Source organism: Balaenoptera musculus, chromosome 9 (genome assembly GCF_009873245.2).
Source record: "Balaenoptera musculus isolate JJ_BM4_2016_0621 chromosome 9, mBalMus1.pri.v3, whole genome shotgun sequence".
Taxonomy (NCBI): Eukaryota; Metazoa; Chordata; class Mammalia; order Artiodactyla; family Balaenopteridae; genus Balaenoptera; species Balaenoptera musculus.
This window is the reverse complement of record NC_045793.1, coordinates 4185687-4205705: the sequence shown is the minus strand read 5'-3', so window position 1 is coordinate 4205705 and position 20019 is coordinate 4185687. Positions and strand designations below refer to the sequence as shown.

General features: G+C 42.4%; 2 protein-coding genes across 3 annotated transcripts in view; one reads left to right on the top strand and one right to left on the bottom strand.

The window, feature by feature from the left end:
* Positions 1 to 498: 498 nt before the first annotated feature.
* Positions 499 to 20019, top strand: part of DPP6 (dipeptidyl peptidase like 6) — a 1079206-nt gene continuing 1059685 nt past the window's right edge. The window contains exon 1 of one of the 2 annotated variants that reach the window (XM_036863614.1): positions 499 to 843. In XM_036863614.1, coding sequence (XP_036719509.1) covers positions 784 to 843 — 60 coding nt within the window. In that variant the 5' untranslated portion in view covers positions 499 to 783. Of the gene's footprint in view, positions 844 to 1302; positions 1540 to 20019 lie in introns of those variants that run through there. The other variant, XM_036863613.1, reaches the window with a different exon arrangement.
* Positions 8990 to 9770, bottom strand: LOC118900822 (vacuolar protein sorting-associated protein 26A-like). The gene has a single exon (XM_036863618.1). It carries the CDS (start codon positions 9768 to 9770, stop codon positions 9066 to 9068), a length of 705 nt encoding a protein of 234 aa, XP_036719513.1. The 3' UTR covers positions 8990 to 9065.

Genomic DNA, 20019 nt, shown 5'->3' with positions numbered 1-20019 from the left:
TGTAGCTGGTGGAGACTCTGCCGAGGAGCCTGGGTACCGTCCCAGCTCGTCCTCCGCCCCCTCCACTGCCTCGCCTTCCCTGTGCAGTGGCGCCCGGCAGAGCCTCGCGTGCCACCTCCCGACCATCCCGGAAAGATTTGGCGGCTCGAGCGGGCGCCCGCCCCTCCAAGTGGCCCTGCTCAATTCAGCCGTGCCGGCCGGCTGGGCTGCCTGGTCCGCACGGATTGCGGCTCCAGGCGCGGCGCTGGAGGGCGTGGAGGGGTGGGCGAAGGTCGGTGCTGGAGGCCCGCGCGAACCCGTGCGCTACGCGCCCTGCAGCCGCAGCTCCGCCCGGGGGGGCGGGGGGCGCGGGCTTCTCGAGCTTCCGCGGCTTTCCCCACCCCTTACTCGGGGGGAAGAGCTCAGTCCTGCCGCTCCCACCCTCCCCGTACACGTACCTCCTCGCCCCACCTCGGAGCTCCTTTTGGATTTGCTCGCGCTTCTGGTCTGGAGAGTCCTGGACTATTTCCCGGGAAGGCAGCCCTGGGCCGAGCGCCCTCGGAGCCGCCGGCGCCGGCCGGGCTCCCTCCGGGTCCCAGCAGCTGCTTCTCCTTCTTCGGCTCGGGCTGCAGGGCTTAGCATCCCTGGGCGGGGGGCCCACGGAAACCTGCCGCGTGGGGACGCCGCCCGGTCGTGGCTGCACAGGGAGGACCCACCTCGCCTCCGGGAGACGCGCACCTTGCCTTCCTCCACGCGCCAAGGAACTTTTAGAGGTAGAGAATCGGCCCCCAACTTCCTGCGGACATGAATCAGACAGCGGGAGCCTCCAATAACGTCAGATGTCCCCCGGGGAAAGGCCACAAGGTAAGGGACCCGCGACGGAGGGGCTGGTGCGGGAACCTGGCGAGCAGGTGGTGACTGCAGGTTGCGGGCGAGAGGACGGGCGCTGGTTTGCGTATTCCGAGCCGCCGGCCCCTCCTCAGCCGGGGAGGGGGTCCTTGAGTCCAGTCGGTGGGCCGCGCGCGGGGGTTTGTGAGAACAGGTGGTGTTTAATCGACCCAAAGCCAACGCCAGGCTCTGCAGGTGCACCTGCTCTGGGCTGCCCGGGGCTCGGCCGGCTTGCTGGCAGACGCAGCTGTTTCCAGGGATTGCCGCGTTTCGGGGAGGGCGAAAGGTCAGCGGGGGGAGGCAGGGCCTCTCGGAATCAGCCCGTGACCCCTGGGCCGGAGCTTCCATTAAAGGGCTTCCCGGGGGGCGTTCTGGGCTCTGCCGGGGGCGCACGCTCTTGTCGGTGTCACGGACACGTGCGTAATTAACTTTAATGGGCCGCTGCGTGCCTGGAATATTTCCAGGAAATTACTGATGTTCGGAGGAAAGAGGGGCGGGCAACGGCCTGAGGAACCGTTCCAGAACCTCTCCAGTGGCCCAGAGCGGGAGGGACATGCCCAGGGAAGCATCTCTCTCCGCGCGCAGAGAAGCAGATCCCCACGGAGGTCTCGGTTCCACGGAGGTCTCGGTTCCACGGCGATCTCGTGTGCGGCACAGCCTTGCTTGGCCATGGTCAGTTGTCCTATTCTCTGCCTCACCTGTCTGTTCTCACCTTAGGTGGTGGTTAGTTTGCAAGGAAATTCCTTACCTGGGTTACACAGGGAAGCTGTGCGGCCGTGTATGTATCAATGTGCTTTAAAAATATTTTAGAGTATTTCTAATTTTTTGTTTTAAACTGAAAGAAGGCAAGTACTTTCTTTGGATCTTAGATTTGATGTGTAGCCTGAATCTGTGCTCTAAGGTTTCGTCTTGTGTTTGCTACGCTTGTTTTTGCTTCTACCTTTTTTATATGCAGAGAAGCATATGTGTTTATTAGCATGTTATTAACAGATTCTTCTCATTAATACCTATTTGTTGGCTGTTGGACGTATGTGGAGCTGAAGTTAGAAATGGTGTTAGATTCATTTGGTGGATAAGGGAACTCCTGGTCTGTTATGTAAGATAAGGCTTCAGGACTGAATACTTTTATTTCAATTAAGTGATAACCATGGTTTTCTACTCCATTCAGGCCTGAGTGAAATATTTGAATCAGCACCTCATGTCTTGATCTCTGTTCTTATTAACTATGATTCGAGTAGTTACACTTTTCACATTTACTTTATTTAATATCCTTAGGAGATGTCTTTTCAATATGGGGTAGCTGATATTATAAGACTTTAAAGATAATTAAGTTTCACTCATCAGTGAGTATGTAGTAGAGACATTCAGAAGATCATTCGGTAATTTCTTTTTTAAACTGCCGTCGGTTCCGATGGTAAAGTGGCTTCTTGGCAATACTGCAGGGTATTGACACCAATAAAACTTTCCGGGAAGTGTTCAAACACACAGCAACAATTTAGAAGGTACTAGAAAAACCTTTAGTCATGAGTTAGGGATCACCCTGTGCCTCTAGCCGGTGCCCAACAAACGCTTGGTCCATTGAATCATATTAATTCAATAAACAGTCATCATCAGTCATTTATTTAGCAAACATTGTAAACTCCTACTAAGTTCCAAGAACCCAAATACAAATCTGCAGATTGCTTTCATTCTCTAGAGCACAGCTCTAGTCATACCCACCCTTCATGCTTTAAAATCTTTGATGGTCCCCATTGCCTAAAGGGAGGTTATGATTATCCATCTGCTGGGAGAAAAAAATTCCAATCCCCTTCCTCAAAGAAGAATCTAGTTAAGTTGTACTTTGCCTTCGCACTTTGTAAATTGTAGTTGGTAGTTTGTTTTGGAGGTTGCTGCAGTGAGGTGGCAGTGCTGGGATGGAGTGTTAGTGAACGTTCTGGAGAGAATGAGGGGCACGTACAGAGCAGGGGTTAACAGTCGACATTGGAAAGTACTGGACAGACCACATGAGACTTAGGTTTCAATAGTTTTAATAAAGCATCAAAGTTAATAATATCAGTTTATTTTATTGTACGTTTGAAGTGTTTGTTTCCATTTTATGTGCTCTTGGGAGGGTTCATGTTGGGACACTTCTTGGGCGGAAGAGCCTCAACCTCTCTGGAAGACGTTTCAGCTGGACTCCCTTTCGTGTTGTTTATTTACTGATTACTGTCACAGCCATTTCTGTTGGCACTTTATTATGATTTGTTCTTGGGCAGACATTCCTTGGGAAACATCTACTGTCTTCCTCTTTTAGGGTGGCCACTCAGTGGTTGAGTTTAGCCATCTTGGGATGTGTTATTTGCCTCTGGGTTCCTTCTCAAATATTGACACCCCCAGAATTGGGAAAAGAAAGGTCCTTTTTGTAGCTTCCTTGCTCCTGACTGTGGGGTCATCGACCATCTGCTAATAGCTGCCAAGGACCACAGAGGGTACCAATCCGACTGTCATCCCTGGTGTGGGCAGGAGCCACTGGTCCTGAGGAGGTAGCTCCAGAGTGACAGCCGCCTGGCACTGGGAAAGTAGAATGTCCCCATGGGATCCCGCAGTCTCCCCTACCCCGTGTCGGTCTGGGGCTGGGTGCAGTGAGCGTATCCGTCAAGCACTGGTCAAGCACCAGTCAACAGCTAGGGCTGTTCTACAGATACTTGCAAGAGGGCCTAACAGCTGGGTGCAACCCACAGACCAGTTGAGCAGCTTACCTGGGGCAACTCCACAGGGGTGGGCTCTGCACCCGCCAGGGCTTACTGACTTCTGCCAGCTCTGGTCTGATATTGAGGCTTTCTGGAAACTCACTCAGTGCCTTACTCCCTTGCTTTCTTTTTTTTAAAAAAGATACAAAATGAATGGTATACACTTTATGCTACTAATTGCATAGAAATACACAGGTGAAGAGAAAAGGCAGTAAGGAAATATACCACACTGTTCACTCTGATGAGCTCAGAATTAGGTAGACAGAGTGATTCTTATTTTCACCATACTTTCCACTTAAATCTTCCATAGTTATAATATATTGTAGGTTTTTTTTTTGATTGCTTAATGAATATATTTTGCAATAATATTACTAAACAATGTGAACGTTTAAAAGTTTGGTTTGGAAAACCTACATACCATTGTAGAAGGAATTTATTAAAATCCAATATAACCTTTATAAAAAGAAGAGCTGCAGTTTTATTATTTACACAAGATGTTTGCATTTCTTTTTCATAGTCTAAAAGATACTAAAGTCTTCCGTGGTAAAAGGTGGGGTTACTGATACATCTCAGTATTGCAGAATGGACAACTTAAACTTTAATGTGTAGTCGCTCAACTGTATTCCCAAATTATTCTGTAATTTGTTTTTTTAAAAATTTTTTTTTCCTTATGTTAACGTCTTACTTCACTGGTGCTAATTACTAATCCTTTTCTTCACTGCTTTTTGAAACATAAGAGTAGTGGTACATGGAAGTGACTGCTACTGATGTGGGGTGACCATCTTCAGGCCTGCAGGGTAGCCTCACGTTCTGTTTTCTGATCTCGCCAGAGTATTAAATTTTCAACGTCATGCATATTGAGAGGAAAATAAATTTTATATTTAAAACATTTTGACTGATAAACTAGATACAATGTTGTATCTAAAGCTCTAATTTTGATTGCTTTATGTTGGGCATTTTTATAGTTGTTGGGGGAAATCAAGAGGACATGACTGCTGGTTGACCTGTGAGCTGGACCAGGGCAGTTGGAGGCCCCTTGCCCTGCCCCCGTCCTTGGAAGCTGCGTCTGCCTACTGTTCCCACAGTGGGAGCGTTCCAAGGATGCAGCCTTGAGAGATTGAGCTGCTGTTGAGACCACCTGGCCTGAATACGTGACTGAACCCAGTTAAGGCTTATCTATAAACTTGAAGGTTCTGGCGGGCGGGTGCAGAGATCTGCTGGTCTAGGGGCCACCCGAGATCTAAGTCCCCTTGCTTATTAAAACTGCCACCTGCCAGTCTGGAGTGGTCTCTCCTTGCCCTCCACATATGGGGGCAGGTTTCAGATTACACCCCGAAGCTCCTGAGGTTTTGAACCAGAAATAATCCAAGTGGTAAAAGTGTCTTTCTGATGAACTTAGCTTCTTTCTTCCTATTCACTTCTGCTTTCTACTTCTAGTGCTTATTTCACCACGAGACAGGGATGGCAAAGATACGTCCTATGGGTTCAATTCAGGTTGGGTCTCTGTCATTTTCCCTTCAGGGCATTAAAAACAAAAGACTCTGTCAACAGAAAGCATTTTGGTTCAACAGGAATGCATTTTGTGAAATAATACTAGCTAGACCCACCTGCATTTTTACTTTGCCTTTATTCTTAAAGGTATTTTTTTCCCCGTTAGAGAATTCTGAGTTGATAAGACTTTGGTTTCTCTTTCAGCACTTTTTTTTTTTTTAACATCTTTATTGGAGTATAATTGCTTTACAGTGGTGTGTTAGTTTCTCCTTTATAACAAAGTGAATCAGCTATACGTATACATATATCCCCGTATCTCCTCCCTCTTGCGTCTCCCTCCCACCCTCCCTATCCCACCCCTCTAGGTGTTCACAAAGCACCCAGCTGATCTCCCTGTGCTATGCGGCTGCTTCCCACTAGCTATCTGTTTTACATTTGGTAGTGTATATATGTCCATGCCACTCTCTCACTTCGTCCCAGCTTACCCTTCCCCCTCCCCGTGTCCTCAAGTCCATTCTCTACATCTGTGTCTTTATTCCTGTCCTGCCCCTAGGTTCTTCAGAGCCTTTTTTTTTTTTTAGATTCTATATATATGTGTTAGCATCTTTCAGCACTTTTATTCTACTTCTTAAATTTTTATTTTATTTATTTTTTTATACAGCAGGTTCTTATTAGTTATCCATTTTATACATAATAGTGTACATATGTCAATCCCAATCTCCCAGTTCATCCCACCACCACCCCCTTTCCCCCCTTGGTGTCCATACATTTGTCCTCTACACCTGTGTCTCTATCTCTGCAGGACTTTAAAGGTGGCATTCCACTGAATTCTGGTCTCAGTTTTTTCTACTGAGAAGTGAAGAGTCATTTGCTACACTGGTCCCTGTGTGTAATGTGCCATTTTTCTCTGTATACTGTCAAGATCTTCTCTCTGGTTTTCATTGTTTGAATGTTACATGCCCGGGTGTGGTTCTCTTCCTGTGTATCCTGCTAGGGGTTCAAAGGTCATCTTGAATCTTTAAATTCACCACATTTGGGAATTTTGTGGCCATTATCACTCCCAGTGTTTTCTCCTGTCCTATTCTCAATTTGTTGAGATGACAATTATACATATGTTAGGCACTTTCTATCATTTTGCAGATCTTCATTTTCCTCTCTCTTCTTCAGATATAGTCATTTCTATCGCTCAGTTTTCACATTTTGTGCTCTGTCTTCTCCATTCTACTGTTTGCAACTTCAGTGGTTTACTTCGGATGTTGTATTCTTAATTCCAGAATCCCCACTTTGTTCTATTTTCCCTGCTTAGATTTGCTGTCTTTCATTCGTTGTGTGAGTCCCATTTTCCTTCAATTGATGGCCCTCATTAGTAATCGCCACTTTTAAAATCCTTGCCTTCTAACATCTGGGTCGTTTTGGGACTGATCTGTGTTGATTGTGCTTCTTTGTTGAGAATGGGTCACGTTTTCATATTTCTTTGTATGTTGAGTAATTTTGAATTTTATCCTTGACATTGTGAATGTTGGGTGGAAACTCTGGATTCTGTTGATTCTCACTAAGGTAGGCAATTAAGTAAACAGCAACTTGCATGTAATTGTGTTCTTTTATCCTTATCTAGATCACCTTGAATTTCCCCAGTATTTCCATGGCTCAGGGGGCAACCAGGAGTTTGGGCAGCATTTATACACAGAATTTGAGGCTCTCCTACTGTTTTTTTTAGTTCTAGAAATTCCCCCTCACTTTCTAGCTGAAGCAGCTACCTCAAACCCTGTCCTCTACAAAATCTGCTCACTTTGGGTTGTTCTCTAGGGCTTTCAGATTATCAATTTGTTTTGCATTTTGAAAATTATATGTGTGAAGCTGGTTTGTCATGACCTTAACTCAGCCATTGTTGGGTCTGGGACTCCCCCTCTCTTTCTCGCCAATAAATTCAGTGCCCAGACTTTAGAATCAGTGGTTTGGGGGACCTCACCTAGTGGAGCCCTGGAATCAGTGGCATCAAGTTTCTATGATAACTCAACAGCCCTCTAGACTTACTCCTAACTTTATTTTTCTAAATCTTTTTTTTTTTTCTGTTTCAAATTCTTTATTATACATCATGGTTGCACAGTTTGAGGATGGTTAAATACAATTGGTTTTCAATTTTTCTTTGAATATTTTCCAGATTACTATGTGCAAGTGACCATGAAAATATTTGGCATTTTAAAAATTTGAAACTCTGAACAGGCACTTACATGAAGGAAAACATTACCATTCACAGATAACCACATTTAAAAATAGATGCTTCAGCACGTGGTACATGGAACCTTTTGCCAGTTAAGAAGTTGGTTACTGACCATTTTTCAAAGTGCCATAGTAGTAAAACAGGCTTAAAGAAATGTAATTTGAGTTACTTAGCTTACTCATAAAGTAAGGTTAACTGACAAGACTTGCACTGAAGTGTATAAAAAAATATTGGTACAAAAACCACTGAACCATAAGTGAAAGTAGTTTCACACAACAGGCTTCGTTTTAGTTCCTACACCCCACATTTAGTGTATTTGCGATCAGACCCCATGCATAGCATAAAAACAGATGACTGCAACCTTCTTTTTTAGAGGGTTTGAACATTACTTGACTTTGATGTTTAAAAAATTTAAACAGAGTGGATGAAGAAGTTTAAATTTGAGTTTGAACTAGTCAAGGTTCCAATTTAACAAACATGAAATTGTCCAGATCTGGGTAACTACATGCTTCACCTGTTCTCCTGAGTCCCCCATCCTCAAATTTTCCCCTGAAAAGGGAAGAGAATATTTGCAAGAAAATTATATTTGCATATATGTGCTAAAAAGATTCATTAAACCAAAAAAATTTTTTTCAAAGTATTTATGGAAAAATTATATAGTTTTAACAAACTAAAATGCCAACATAGAGTCAACTCTGCATTGCAGAAAACATACAGTGGTACCTATCAGATAGTAGTAGCAAAATGGTTACTTAATATGGTACCCATCCCCCCAAAAAAGCTGCAATGACATGCCACATAATCTCTTATGGAAAAAAATTTAAAATTCACACCACAGAAGACTTCAAAGAGAACAAAATTCAGGAAGCCACGGAATGGTAGACTCAGAGGCACCTACGGTAAAACACTCGTATGCATTTCTCAAACATGTATGGAAAATCATAAATGTAGTTTTCAAATATATTGAAATACCATGTTTTAAATCTTTGCAGGATGTACAGGCCACTCAGGTTTTCTAATTTTATGTGAACACAAAATATTTAATTTTTTGCATGTAGAGAATGAGGTAATCATTAGCATGAAAAAGGAGAAGAAAAGAATTTGTAATCAACATTATGCAGAAAGAAAGCAAATTATAAATACCAACCTACTCACATGAGAATCTTTAATGTTTATGCTGATGTATAGCTGAGTGCTTATCATTAAATGAAAGTGCGCAGTTAAAAAAGAAAAAAAACAACACGGCAGTTTAAGAAAGTTCCAGTGTTTCAAAGAAAGCATTTTTTAAATATGTATATACATGAAGAACATTTAGTTATGTCATAAAATAAACTCAGCACTGTAAGATAAAGGAAGACTATCATAAATGGAGTTTTGGCTTTTCCCCCCGCCCTACACGCTGCAACCATCTTTAACCTGCCGAACTTAAATCTCAATGGATGTAGGAGTTTTTTTTTTTCTTTTTTTCTCCTATTCAGTTCACATTTCAGGCTGCTCAGTAGATGCCTGTGATTCTGGCGATCCAAATCTCTGGTGAGAGTTTGCTCTCTGTTTCCTCAGTTTTTCAGGAGCTTTTCTCCACAAAATGATCTCCTCCTGCTTGAAGTACGTCCTGTCTTCCTCATCAACAAGGGCTAGAATTAAAAAGTACCTTACGGAAAATTTTTTGTTCACATCTCTCATTGTTGGAGTTGGGTCAGATCCCGCTAAAAACAGTCTTATTGGAGTTGATTCACCTTTTACTGGTGTACCATCCATTATTTCATATTTAGCGATTGTTTCTGTTTCTGTTGTGGCACTGGGTCCAATTCCGTGATCTCTTTTTTAATCAGTTGTAACTCCATATGTTGGATTTTTATTCTTACTAATAAGAAGTAAATTTTTCCCACAGTCACATCCTTTAAATGATGCTTTGATTTATTATATTCAAATTCTATGTGTAGACAATCTTCAGTGCCCACTTCCGTCTTAATAGAGTTGTTGACGTCAGGATAGGTAGCAAGCTGGTGGACAGTAAGGTCATATTCTTTTACCAAGTCTGTCAGTCTTCTTACTATTGTCACTTTAAGGAAATACCTTAAGCAGACATTGGCACCGATATAAGATTCGCATGGCTTTTCAACTTGCATAAATGCAAAATCATAACTTCTGCTCTGAGTCAGTTCTCCAGGTAAGGCTAGTTCTTTCACTAGGTTTACAAATTCGTGAGTATTACTCTTGTCATTGAAAAGTTCAGTTTGACCTACAAATTCAATTCTGATTCCTTGGTGCTCTAGCCTCTTTCCAGGTTGCTGAAAGGCTAGGTTTACCTTTCCTGAAACAGATTCTCCATCATAGAAAAGATAGCGTTTTTCTACTTTGCCAACTTCAGTTTTCATTTCCGCCATTTTCCTGGTTTCCCCATCATTAAGAACAACATTGATCTCACAAATGGGACCAAAAAATCCTCCAAGAAAACCCATTGTCAGTGCTGCCACCGCCGCGTCCCCCCACTTCACTCCTCTTCCTTCAGGAGAACTCCCAGCCCAGGCTCCTATTTTTCTAAATCTTTAGTACAAAACTTAACGCTCCTCTGCACTTTGAGACCATATCCAGGAAAGAAAGGCCAGCTGGTGCCATTCTCCCAATATTGCTTTACCCTCCTACCTCCCCCTCCCCAGGACTCTTAAAATCTCTGTGAACCACGCTTCTTGTTGATTCTCAGTCTTTTTTCATTTCTTCTTCTGTCACTCTTTCCTCTCCGTCTCTCTTTTTTTCCCCCAATGTATGTTCTCCAAAATTCACATTCTGATAAATGATAACTTGTTAAATCGAAAGGCTCTCATTTGTTCCTTTTTTCCCCTTTCACAAAAAACAAAAGCCAATTTAATGATCTCCCTTCTCCAAGATAACTCCTCTTTTCCCACTCTTTCCTGCCCCTTCCTGTTTAGATCTGCAGAGCTTCGCTTCATGAGCCATTTCACCCACTTTCCAAACTTTTCCTCAGTCTGCACTTTTTTTTTTTTGGAATTAAGCACCTCCTCCTCCTTTTCACGGGTTAAAGGATTTCCCTTCCGGATTTGGGGACACAGCTTAATCACCGACTTCCTCTCCGTAGGAAGCCTTCCTAGTGCTTAGATCAGCCGTGACTCACAAGCTGCTCTGGGCATCACAGATACACGCGAGGCTTGTGAATTGTGATTTATCGCTGTCATAACGTGGTTCACATCCTGCCTTTTCTCCTCCCTCACACATTCTGGCCTGGGAGTGAGCACATCACAGAGCTAGAATTCAGCTGAGAAGGTGTCCATCGTAACTCCTGGTTGCAGGTATCACTCTCCAGCTTGTCGTTTGGCTTGAATTTCAGACCTTTCTACCTGTTCTGATCGCTGTACCTACCAGGACCTCAGCCGACAGCTCTTACTGAATTCCCAGCTTCCCTGATCCTGACCACTGACATCTGTCATCTTCTGTGGGAGTGCCTGTTTTTCCCATTAGAGAGAATCCTCTGTATTTTATTTTATTTATTTTGTTTATTTATTAATTAATTTATTTATTTGAAGTATAGTTGATTTATAGTGTAGTGTTGATTTCTGCTGTACAGCAGAGTGATTCAGGTATACATATGTATACATTCTTGTTCATATTCTTTTCCATTATGGTTTATCACAAGATATTGAATATTGTTCCCTGTGCTATACAGTAGGACCTTGCTGTTTGTTCGTTCTATATGTAATAGTTTGCATTGGTTAATCCCAAACTCCCACTCCATCCCTCCCCTGTACCCCCTCCCCTTTGGCAACCACAAGTCTATTCTCTATGTCTGGGAGCCTGTTTCTGTTTCATAGGTAAGTTCATTTGTGTCATATTTTAGATTCCACATATAAGTGATATCATATGGTATCTGTCTTTCTCCTTCTGACTTACTTCACTTAGTGTGATAATCTCTAGGTCCATCCATGTAGCTGCAAATGTATGCCAGTATCTTTTTTGCTTCTGTTCTTATTCCAGTTTCCCCTTAATTTCTGTGATGGTTTTATTTTTTCTCCAATTTATTTCCCAAGTTTGCCCACCGTTGCTTCATTTTTTTCTTACCTTCTCATTCTCTCTTTCCTGGATTATTACATATTTCCTGATGCCCTCCCTTAATAGAGGCAATTCTTAAGATTTAAAAAAATGCATGTGAGTCTGTTGCTATTTTGTAGATAAGTTCATTTGTGTCCTATTTTGGATTCCAGATATAAGTGGTATCATATGGTGTTTGTCTTTCTTTCTGACTTCACTTAGTATGATCATCTCTAGGTCCATCCACATTGCTGCAAATGGTATTATTTCAAGAGAATCCTCTGTATTTTAAAAGCCAACATTTTGTAATAACTGTAAATGGAATGTAACCTTTAGAATTGTCTAAAAAGTTAAAAAATTAAACAAAAACCAAAGATCTAGCTTCACAGGTAATTTTGCTCAATCCTCTCTTTTCATAAAACCTGAGATCCAACAGCGTATAAGTAGTTCATGAGAGAGTCAAGACTCAATTTTCGTTCCCTGGTTCCCAGACTTGGCAGATTCCATGAAACCAGGCTGTTTCACATCTGTCTTCTTTATTTGCACACAAAGTCGAGGGCCACATGCTGTATCAGCCTAAGGACGCTTCACTGGTATTTAATGTTCCCAAGGGTGTGTCCTGGTCAGGGTTTGTCTTGCCAACCATGGTTCTTCATGCTAAACAAGGGGCTTCCTTGTGTGGTTGGTAATCTCTGAAAGAAATAGGAAAAGAAACCCATATAAATAAAACAATATATATGTAAATTCTTTTAACTACCCAGAATCTAAATCATCCTGGAGAATTTTAGAAAGTTTAATGGAATGCATGAAACGTAAATTGCTTTAATGACTTCCAGAATATTAGTGAAAATCTATTTATGTTATTTTGGTTTACGTTTCATTGATTTTTAAATTTATCATTGTCCTCGCTTTCTCAGTAAAATGCATAAAACAAATATAAGCTCATGCATAAGTTAAATTTCCAGGAATAGAGGGCAGTAAATGAGAAGTAATTGTTTTTCTGGTCTAACATGTTGGATTGTTTTAAGTCAAAAGCTGTACCTCAAGAGCAGTATTTTAATGATCTCGCATCTTGTATCTTGTGAAGGAAATAGAGGGGTTGGAATTTTATAGATCCCAAATCTCATATTATTTTTGACTAAGGGCCTGGAAATCTATATTTAGTCAACAGAGGTGGAGGAAAGTTATCTGACAGCTCACTCATCCCCTCCCCACATTTTAGGGCCTTAGAAAGTTTGAATTGTCTTCATGCCACATGATTATAATGCTCTTTCAAGTGTCTCTATCTTCCTTTTTTTTATTTTTAAAAATTTAATTAAAACAATTTTTTATTGAACAATATAGCTGATTTACAATGTTGTGTTAATTTCAGGAGTACAGTAAAGTGATTCAATTATACATATATATATTCTTTTCCAGATTCTTTTCCATTATGGTTTATCACAGGATATCAAATATAGTTCCCTGTGCTATACAGTAGGACCTTGTTGCTTATCTACTTTATATGTAGTAGCATGTATCTGTTAATCCCACACGTCTGTCTTCCTTTTTTTTAAAATGAAATTTTCAAATGCAATTAAGACATAAGATATTTAGACATTACTAGATAATTAAAAATTGTATCTGACAAAATGTGAATGCAGCAGAACAAGTTTCTATTTTTTAATTTTATTTTTCATAAAATAAAAGATGAAGATGCATGGGGCCTTTGCTAAAGTCATCGCAAATGTACGAGTTCAGATGTGGAAAAACTCGTTTTGTGTAGGAATGCGGAATTAAGGGAAAAGGAGGATGATTGGATCTCACAGTTGGTTGAGCTGTGCCTCCTGTTTGGACTGAGTCTCAGGGAAGTGGCTGCAGCTCTCTGGGCCTTTTTTTTTTTCATTATGTGAAAACTGAAGACATTCACTAGGTTTCAGAGCCCCATCAAGCTCTTACTTGCTGATGATATTTCAACCCTAGAAAGAGCCAAGGCAAAGTGATTGCCATTATTTATTAAGACATCCCTGGGCATAGAAATCAAAGGCATTTCTGTAGTAAAATGTACTCAATGGAAACTCTAAGCCAGTGGGAGTCCTTCACACTTTAGTGTAAAAACGAACACTTTGAATATCTGACATAAACTTGAGGCCTGAAGACTGGAAGGTCCTAAATGAAATGAAAAGAGGCGATCAACAGTTTGAGATGCATTTCTCTGTCCTTCCACTTTTCATAACTTTTTCCTGAATGTTATCTTATTTCATCTTCATGACAGCTACTAAGGTAGATACCTAAGTTTTTATTTCTCCTTTTTTTTAAAAAACTGAGGAAATGGAGCTCCATGATGATATGCAAAGCACTTGTAGTCACAAGGGGGGTAGAAATCAAGGAAATGTGTTCAAACTGAAAATGTATAAATAAATAGTAATGCATTTTGTTATTCAGTAAGTTTCAACCCCTAAGTCTATCTCTTCCTTTCCTCAGTGCTGAGGTTTATTTATGTATTTCATAGGCATTGGACTCCTTGCTTACTGTTCTTAAAAAAAAAAAAAAAAAAATCTGCTACTTTTATGAGTGAGATAGGGTTTTCACAGATGAGACAGAAAACAACAGCGTAAAATACCAGGGGGTGTGAAACATAACTACAACCACATTGCAGGATTGCAGCTGGTCAGAGAAAAGAGTGGTCAGTAGTGTTTAGCCGGGTCATAGCGTGTGTCCTACAGTCATAGAAATAGCACGCAGACTCAAGGCTTAGTGCAACACACTTTTTCTTCTTCCCTGATTGATAACTGTGATCTTTGGCAACTAAGGGACCCATAGAATTCTAATAGACAGTTATTACTTAACATTGTCTGTACTGGCTTCTGGTGCTTTTTCTTTGGAACCCGTGAGAATAGAGTCTCGTTCTTTTCAGTACAGGAGCTCTGCAGCTTAATTTCCTCTGCGTAACAGTCAAGAGTCTGAGAAATCATCAAGAGGGACACAATATGAAACAAATAAAAACAATAAAGCAATGTGTATCATCTTCTCCCACGCTCCATCCACTTTTGTGGTGGTGCAACATTTCTTTCTTAATTCACTCATCAACTGCCAGCTGGACATGCGTGTAACAGAGATGCTATTCATTGCTTCCTGGGCCATTTATGGTCTGTGACAGTAGAACCCTGCCCACGCCTCTCCTCTCCTGTTTGAAACAGAGGACTCGGCCTTCTCCTGATACAGCTGTTTAGACCAGGGCCGACCACGTGCTCCTAGGGGGATAAATCCTCAGGATGTGCTGAGCCAAACACTCTATTGGAAATTTGAGCTAAGAGACACCCATCAGAGGACAGAGGGCTCACAGGTAAGATCACATAGACTCTGACGGCCATGTACGGTCATGGGCTGCTAAGAATAACTGTTGGAAGAAAGGGGATGGGGGAGCAGCAGAGGTGACAGACATGATGACCCCTGAGACTCAGAGGACCTGGCCTCGCTTTCAGACTTTCTGGGTACAGTTCACCTGAAGCCTGTCTCTACTCCCCTTTATTTCCTCTTAGGCTTCTTCTGTTTTCTGAGATGTCCAGTATGTCAAATTGATAGAAAATAAAGAAAACTCTGTAATTACTAGCGAGATTTCCTATTTTTCACTCCCTCTCCCCATTCCTACCAAATAGAACTGTTTTGGTTGAACAGACTTTTTGATAAGCTTCTTTGCATTCTTGCTCTGTATCTCAAGAGACACAAGCGAGGGGGGAAAAAAAGTCACTGAATTGCTTTCTAAGCAGGAGTGGGACTGATGGCTACGTTCCAGGTTATTAGTGGACAGAGCTCGCCAAAGCTGAATTTATCAGAAAATTAGAGGGTATGTGTGAGGCTTTATAGCAAGAGATAAAAGGGAACAAGGCAGAAAAAGATGTTGCTGGCGGCCAGGGGATGTGCGCTGGGGAACAGAATAGAAATGTTGGGTGTTGTATCTCACTTTTCAGAGAAGTAGCAAGAAAACCTATGGGCTCACTGATGTGCTATATGGTTAGACCTGGCTTTTCTGTGGCAGCTGGAGTTGGGTCGTTTGATGTAACATTGAATATAGGTTCAAGATGAGGGCAGGACAAGGTCTCCACTGCCCAGGGGGGCCCAGAAAATCTAGATTACATCTACAATACCTTTGTTTGTTATTGTTTTTGCTTTGCTTTTTAATTTGAGCTACTTTGGGGGGTTTCTACATTGTTCTCAATCAAATGAGCTCTAGGAAAAATGATGTGGAATGTGTAAAGCACCTGCAGGGCTTCAATAAGCCTTAGACCCGACCTCCTTCTTCAATGAATTCCCAGTGTTCTACTGAATGCACTGGACTCATGGAACTTTCATGAAACAACCTTATTTTTTTCCAACTGTGCCTTTGAAACAAATCTTTGGCTAGTTTGTACCCAGATTTGTGAAGCTATTTAGCTTTTGCTGGGTCCTTTTCTGTTACAAATAGTGTGATTTCAGAAGTTAAAATGCCCAGGCCAGTCTAATATAATAAGGTTAAGACAGGCTTCTCCTCTCTCTCTGCTTGACCTGTTTCAGGTCTAGAAGCCTGTGGGACGGGTGGGGGGCGGCTTCTCTGTGCCTCCTTCCTGGCACGTTTCTTATTCCTCTAATGCACCCACCCGTCCCCATTTGTCACTTCTCCAAGGCTGAGTTCAGACAGAGAAGAAATGAGGGGAAAGGCAGAGCGAATATAGAGGGTCACAGATTGCTCTAGATGTGGCAAATGCACAGAAGTGACCTTTCCTTTCGTGGGGTGTTTTCAGGGCGTTTTCTCTGAATGTGCTCACACAGGATATTGATGGGTGACTGTAGCATCTTCCCCAGCTGTGATACCGTCCCCATCCATCCTCACGCTTCCTGGTGTCACCCTGGGCTAGGTACTTTGTTGGGTGGGGCTCCTGGCTAAGTGGCTCCTGACTTCCACCTCCCACGTGGTCCATTTCTGGTTCATGAGAAGCATCCCGTGTCCCGTCACCATTACTGGTACAGCTTGCTCACTCTTCACATCCGGCTGCCTGAGAGGCACTCTGGGTTCAGCTCCTTGATTTTAAATTTTTCCAGGAGGGGTCTGGGTACCACTGCTTTATGCTTCGGGGGGCCCCATGTCAAGCTCCCTGAGGGGAACTCTGTGCTCAGAGACAACCAACGGCTTTCCTTTTCCTCATCCGGTTGTACATCCTTCTCCACCGGAAGGATGGAGATTCCAGAGAATTCCACCAACTCTGTGTATTGGAAGCTTCCTCTCAGGTGGATGATCGCTATTGTGTGCCATCCATTTCACACCCTTTTATCATTTCCTGTATTAATAGTCTAACAGAGCCTTTAGGCTGTAGGGATGCTTGGCTACCATCATTCCAGTTCTTAACTTTTGGTGCCTCAGTTGAAACCGACTTAGGAAGATACTGTTAAGCTTGGTTCTCTTTCTACTTGAGGTTATCTTACATCTCTGAGAACACCGGGCAGTTGGTGATATGTGTAAAGGGTGATGTTCCCTAAGTGCAGTGTGTGTATTGAGAGGATGTATCTCGGCTTCTGTGATTTGAAAAGGATTCACGGAAGCGCTGGGGTCTCTGCTGGGCAGTGGAGGACACAGCACTTCGCTTGAGATGCTGCTTTATGTAAAAACACAGGCAGCCTCGCCAAAGTGGAAAGTTTCCATTTTCTTTACTCATTAAGTATGGAGGTTGCTTATGAGCTCACGTGCATCCAAGGAAAGCGGGAACTCTTGGCGAACTCACCCTTCATGCTAAAATCCCCTCTACCGTGGTGCTTCTCAAACCTTGGTGTGCACACTCCCCACCTAGGCATTCTCGTAAGAACGCATATTCTGATTGGGTAGTTCTGGGGTGGGGCCCGAGATTCTGCATTTCTTAGAAAGCCCCCCCCAATGCTGCTCTTGCTACTCTTCCCCAGAGCACCCTTTTTTTTTTGTATACAGGCCTGGTCCAGCATCTTGGGTCAGCTGTTCACTTCAGATATCATCTTCTTCTCGTCCTGCTCTGGTAGTTTCTCCCCTCAGAGCACACTTTGAGTAACCAGGCTCCATTGCTTTCCTGAGTAACGCATCACGTTATTACGTGATGCATTTGGTATGTAATTGTGACATATCGCTGGAAGTCTTTCATTTTGGGAAGAGGGTCTTCGTCGTAGTTGGCACGTAATGGTCCCTCATTTCTTTGATCTGTGATTAGAAATTGTGGTGCCATTCATTTGGAGAGGAGGATTGAAATAGGAAAGCAAAGAATGGGCTTCCCATGGTCAGCTGGGCTCTCAACTGGCTTTGTGGCCGTTACCAAGGAATCAGCATCTCCATGTTTAGCCACTTTTATTAAAGAGTTTATTGTGTTAGGTGGTCTCCAGGGGCCTAGAAAATACTAATATTATATTTCTAAATATATTTTGTGCTTGTCTACTCAGCTAGGTTATTAAAAAAAACTTGGGAGCCAACTCTGTATTTTTCCATATATTTTTATTCCTGGAACAGGAGCTAGAACCTTGCCCTTGGTTCATGGCCAGTACATATTTGTGAATGATGATGAAGGTGCAGAAGAACTTCGGTGATAGGAGAGTGGATCCAAATAGTGAGGGATCCACCAGGTTTTGTTTTTTTTTTAAAGGGTATTTTTTTTTTTTAATTTATTTATTTTGGCTGCACTGGGTCTTCATTGCTGCACGCAGGCTTTTTCTAGTTGCGGCGAACGGGGGCTACTCTTCGTTGCGGTGCACGGGCTTCTCATTGTGGTGGCTTCTCTTGTTGCAGAGCACGGGCTCTAGGCGCCCAGGCTTCAGGAGTGGTGGCTCACGGGCTCTAGAGCACAGTCTCGGTGTTGTGGCACGCGGGCTCAGTAGTTGTGGCTCACGGGCTCTAGAGCGCAGGCTCAGTAGTTGTGGCGCTTGGGCTTAGTTGCTCTGCGGCATGTGGGATCTTCCCAGCAGGGATCGAACCCTTGTCCCCTGCACTGGCAGGCGGATTCTTAACCACTGCGCCACCAGGGAAGCCCTCCACCAGGTTTTTTTAAAGTGTCTTTAGCAAAGCTTTATTGATGAATGATGTTGATTTCCTAAGTGAAAATAATAAATTCCATAATATCCATGTGTGCCGAGTTTCTCGTCTCTGAGTTTGACTAGGGTTAAGAGAGGCAACCCTTCCAAAATCCAGTCGGATGAGTAGAGCAAGAGAGTTATAAACTTTCTCATTATAAAACAATGAAGTTTTTTGAAGAAACAGGCCAAATTTTTCACAGAACTAGAACAAAAAATTTCACAATTTGTATGGAAACACAAAAGACCCCGAATAGCCAAAGCAATCTTGAGAACGAAAAATGGAGCTGGGGGAATCAGACTCCCTGACTTCAGACTATACTACAAAGCTTCAGTAATCAAGACAGTTTGGTACTGGCACAAAAACAGAAATATAGATCAATGGAACAGGATAGAAAGCCCAGAGATAAACACACACACATATGGTCACCTTATCTTTGATAAAGGAGGCAAGCATATACAGTGGAGAAAAGACAGCCTCTTCAATAAGTGGTGCTGGGAAAATTGGACAGCTACATGTAAAAGTATGAAATTAGAACACTCCCTGACACCATGCACAAAAATAAACTCCAAATGGATTAAAGACCTAAGTGTAAGGCCAGACACTATCAAACTCTTAGAGGAAAACATAGGCAGAACACTCTATGACATACATCACAGCAAGATTCTTTTTGACCCAGCTCCCAGAGAAATGGAAATAAGAACACAAATAAACAAATGGGACCTAATGAAACTTAAAAGCTTTTGCACAGCAAAGGAAACCATAAACAAGACCAAAAGACAACCATCAGAATGGGAGAAAATATTTGCAAATGAAGCAACTGACAAAGGATTAATCTCCAAGATTTACAAGCAGCTCATGCAGCTCAATAACAAAAAAACGAACAACCCAATCCAAAAATGGGCAGAAGACCTAAATAGACATTTCTCCAAAGAAGATATACAGATGGCCTACAGACACATGAAAGAATGCTCAACATCATTAATCATTAGAGAAATGCAAATCAAAACTACAATGAGATATCATCTCACACCGGTCAGAATGGCCATCATCAAAAAATCTAGAAACAATAAATGCTGGAGAGGGTGTGGAGGAAAGGGAACACTCTTCCACTGTTGGTGGGAATGTAAATTGATACAGCCACTATGGAGAACAGTATGGAGGTTCCTTAAAAAACTACAAATAGAACTACCATACGACCCAGCAATCCCACTACTGGGTATATACCCTGAGAAAACCATAGGTCAAAAAGTGTCATGTACCACAATGTTCATTGCAGCTCTATTTACAATAGCCAGGACATGGAAGCAACCTAAATGTCCATCGACAGATGAATGGATAAAGAAGATGTGGCACATATATACAATGGAATATTACTCAGCCATAAAAGAAATGAAATGGAGGTATTTGTAATGAGGTGGATGGAGTTAGAGTCTGTCATACAGAGTGAAGTAAGTCAGAAAGAGAAAAACAAATACAGTATGCTAACACATATATACGGAATCTAAGGAAAAAAAAAAAAAAAAAAAAAAAAAAGGCCATGAAGAACCTAGTGGCAAGACGGGAATAAAGACACCAACCTACTAGAGAATGGACTTGAGGATATGGGGAGGGGGTGGGGTGAGATG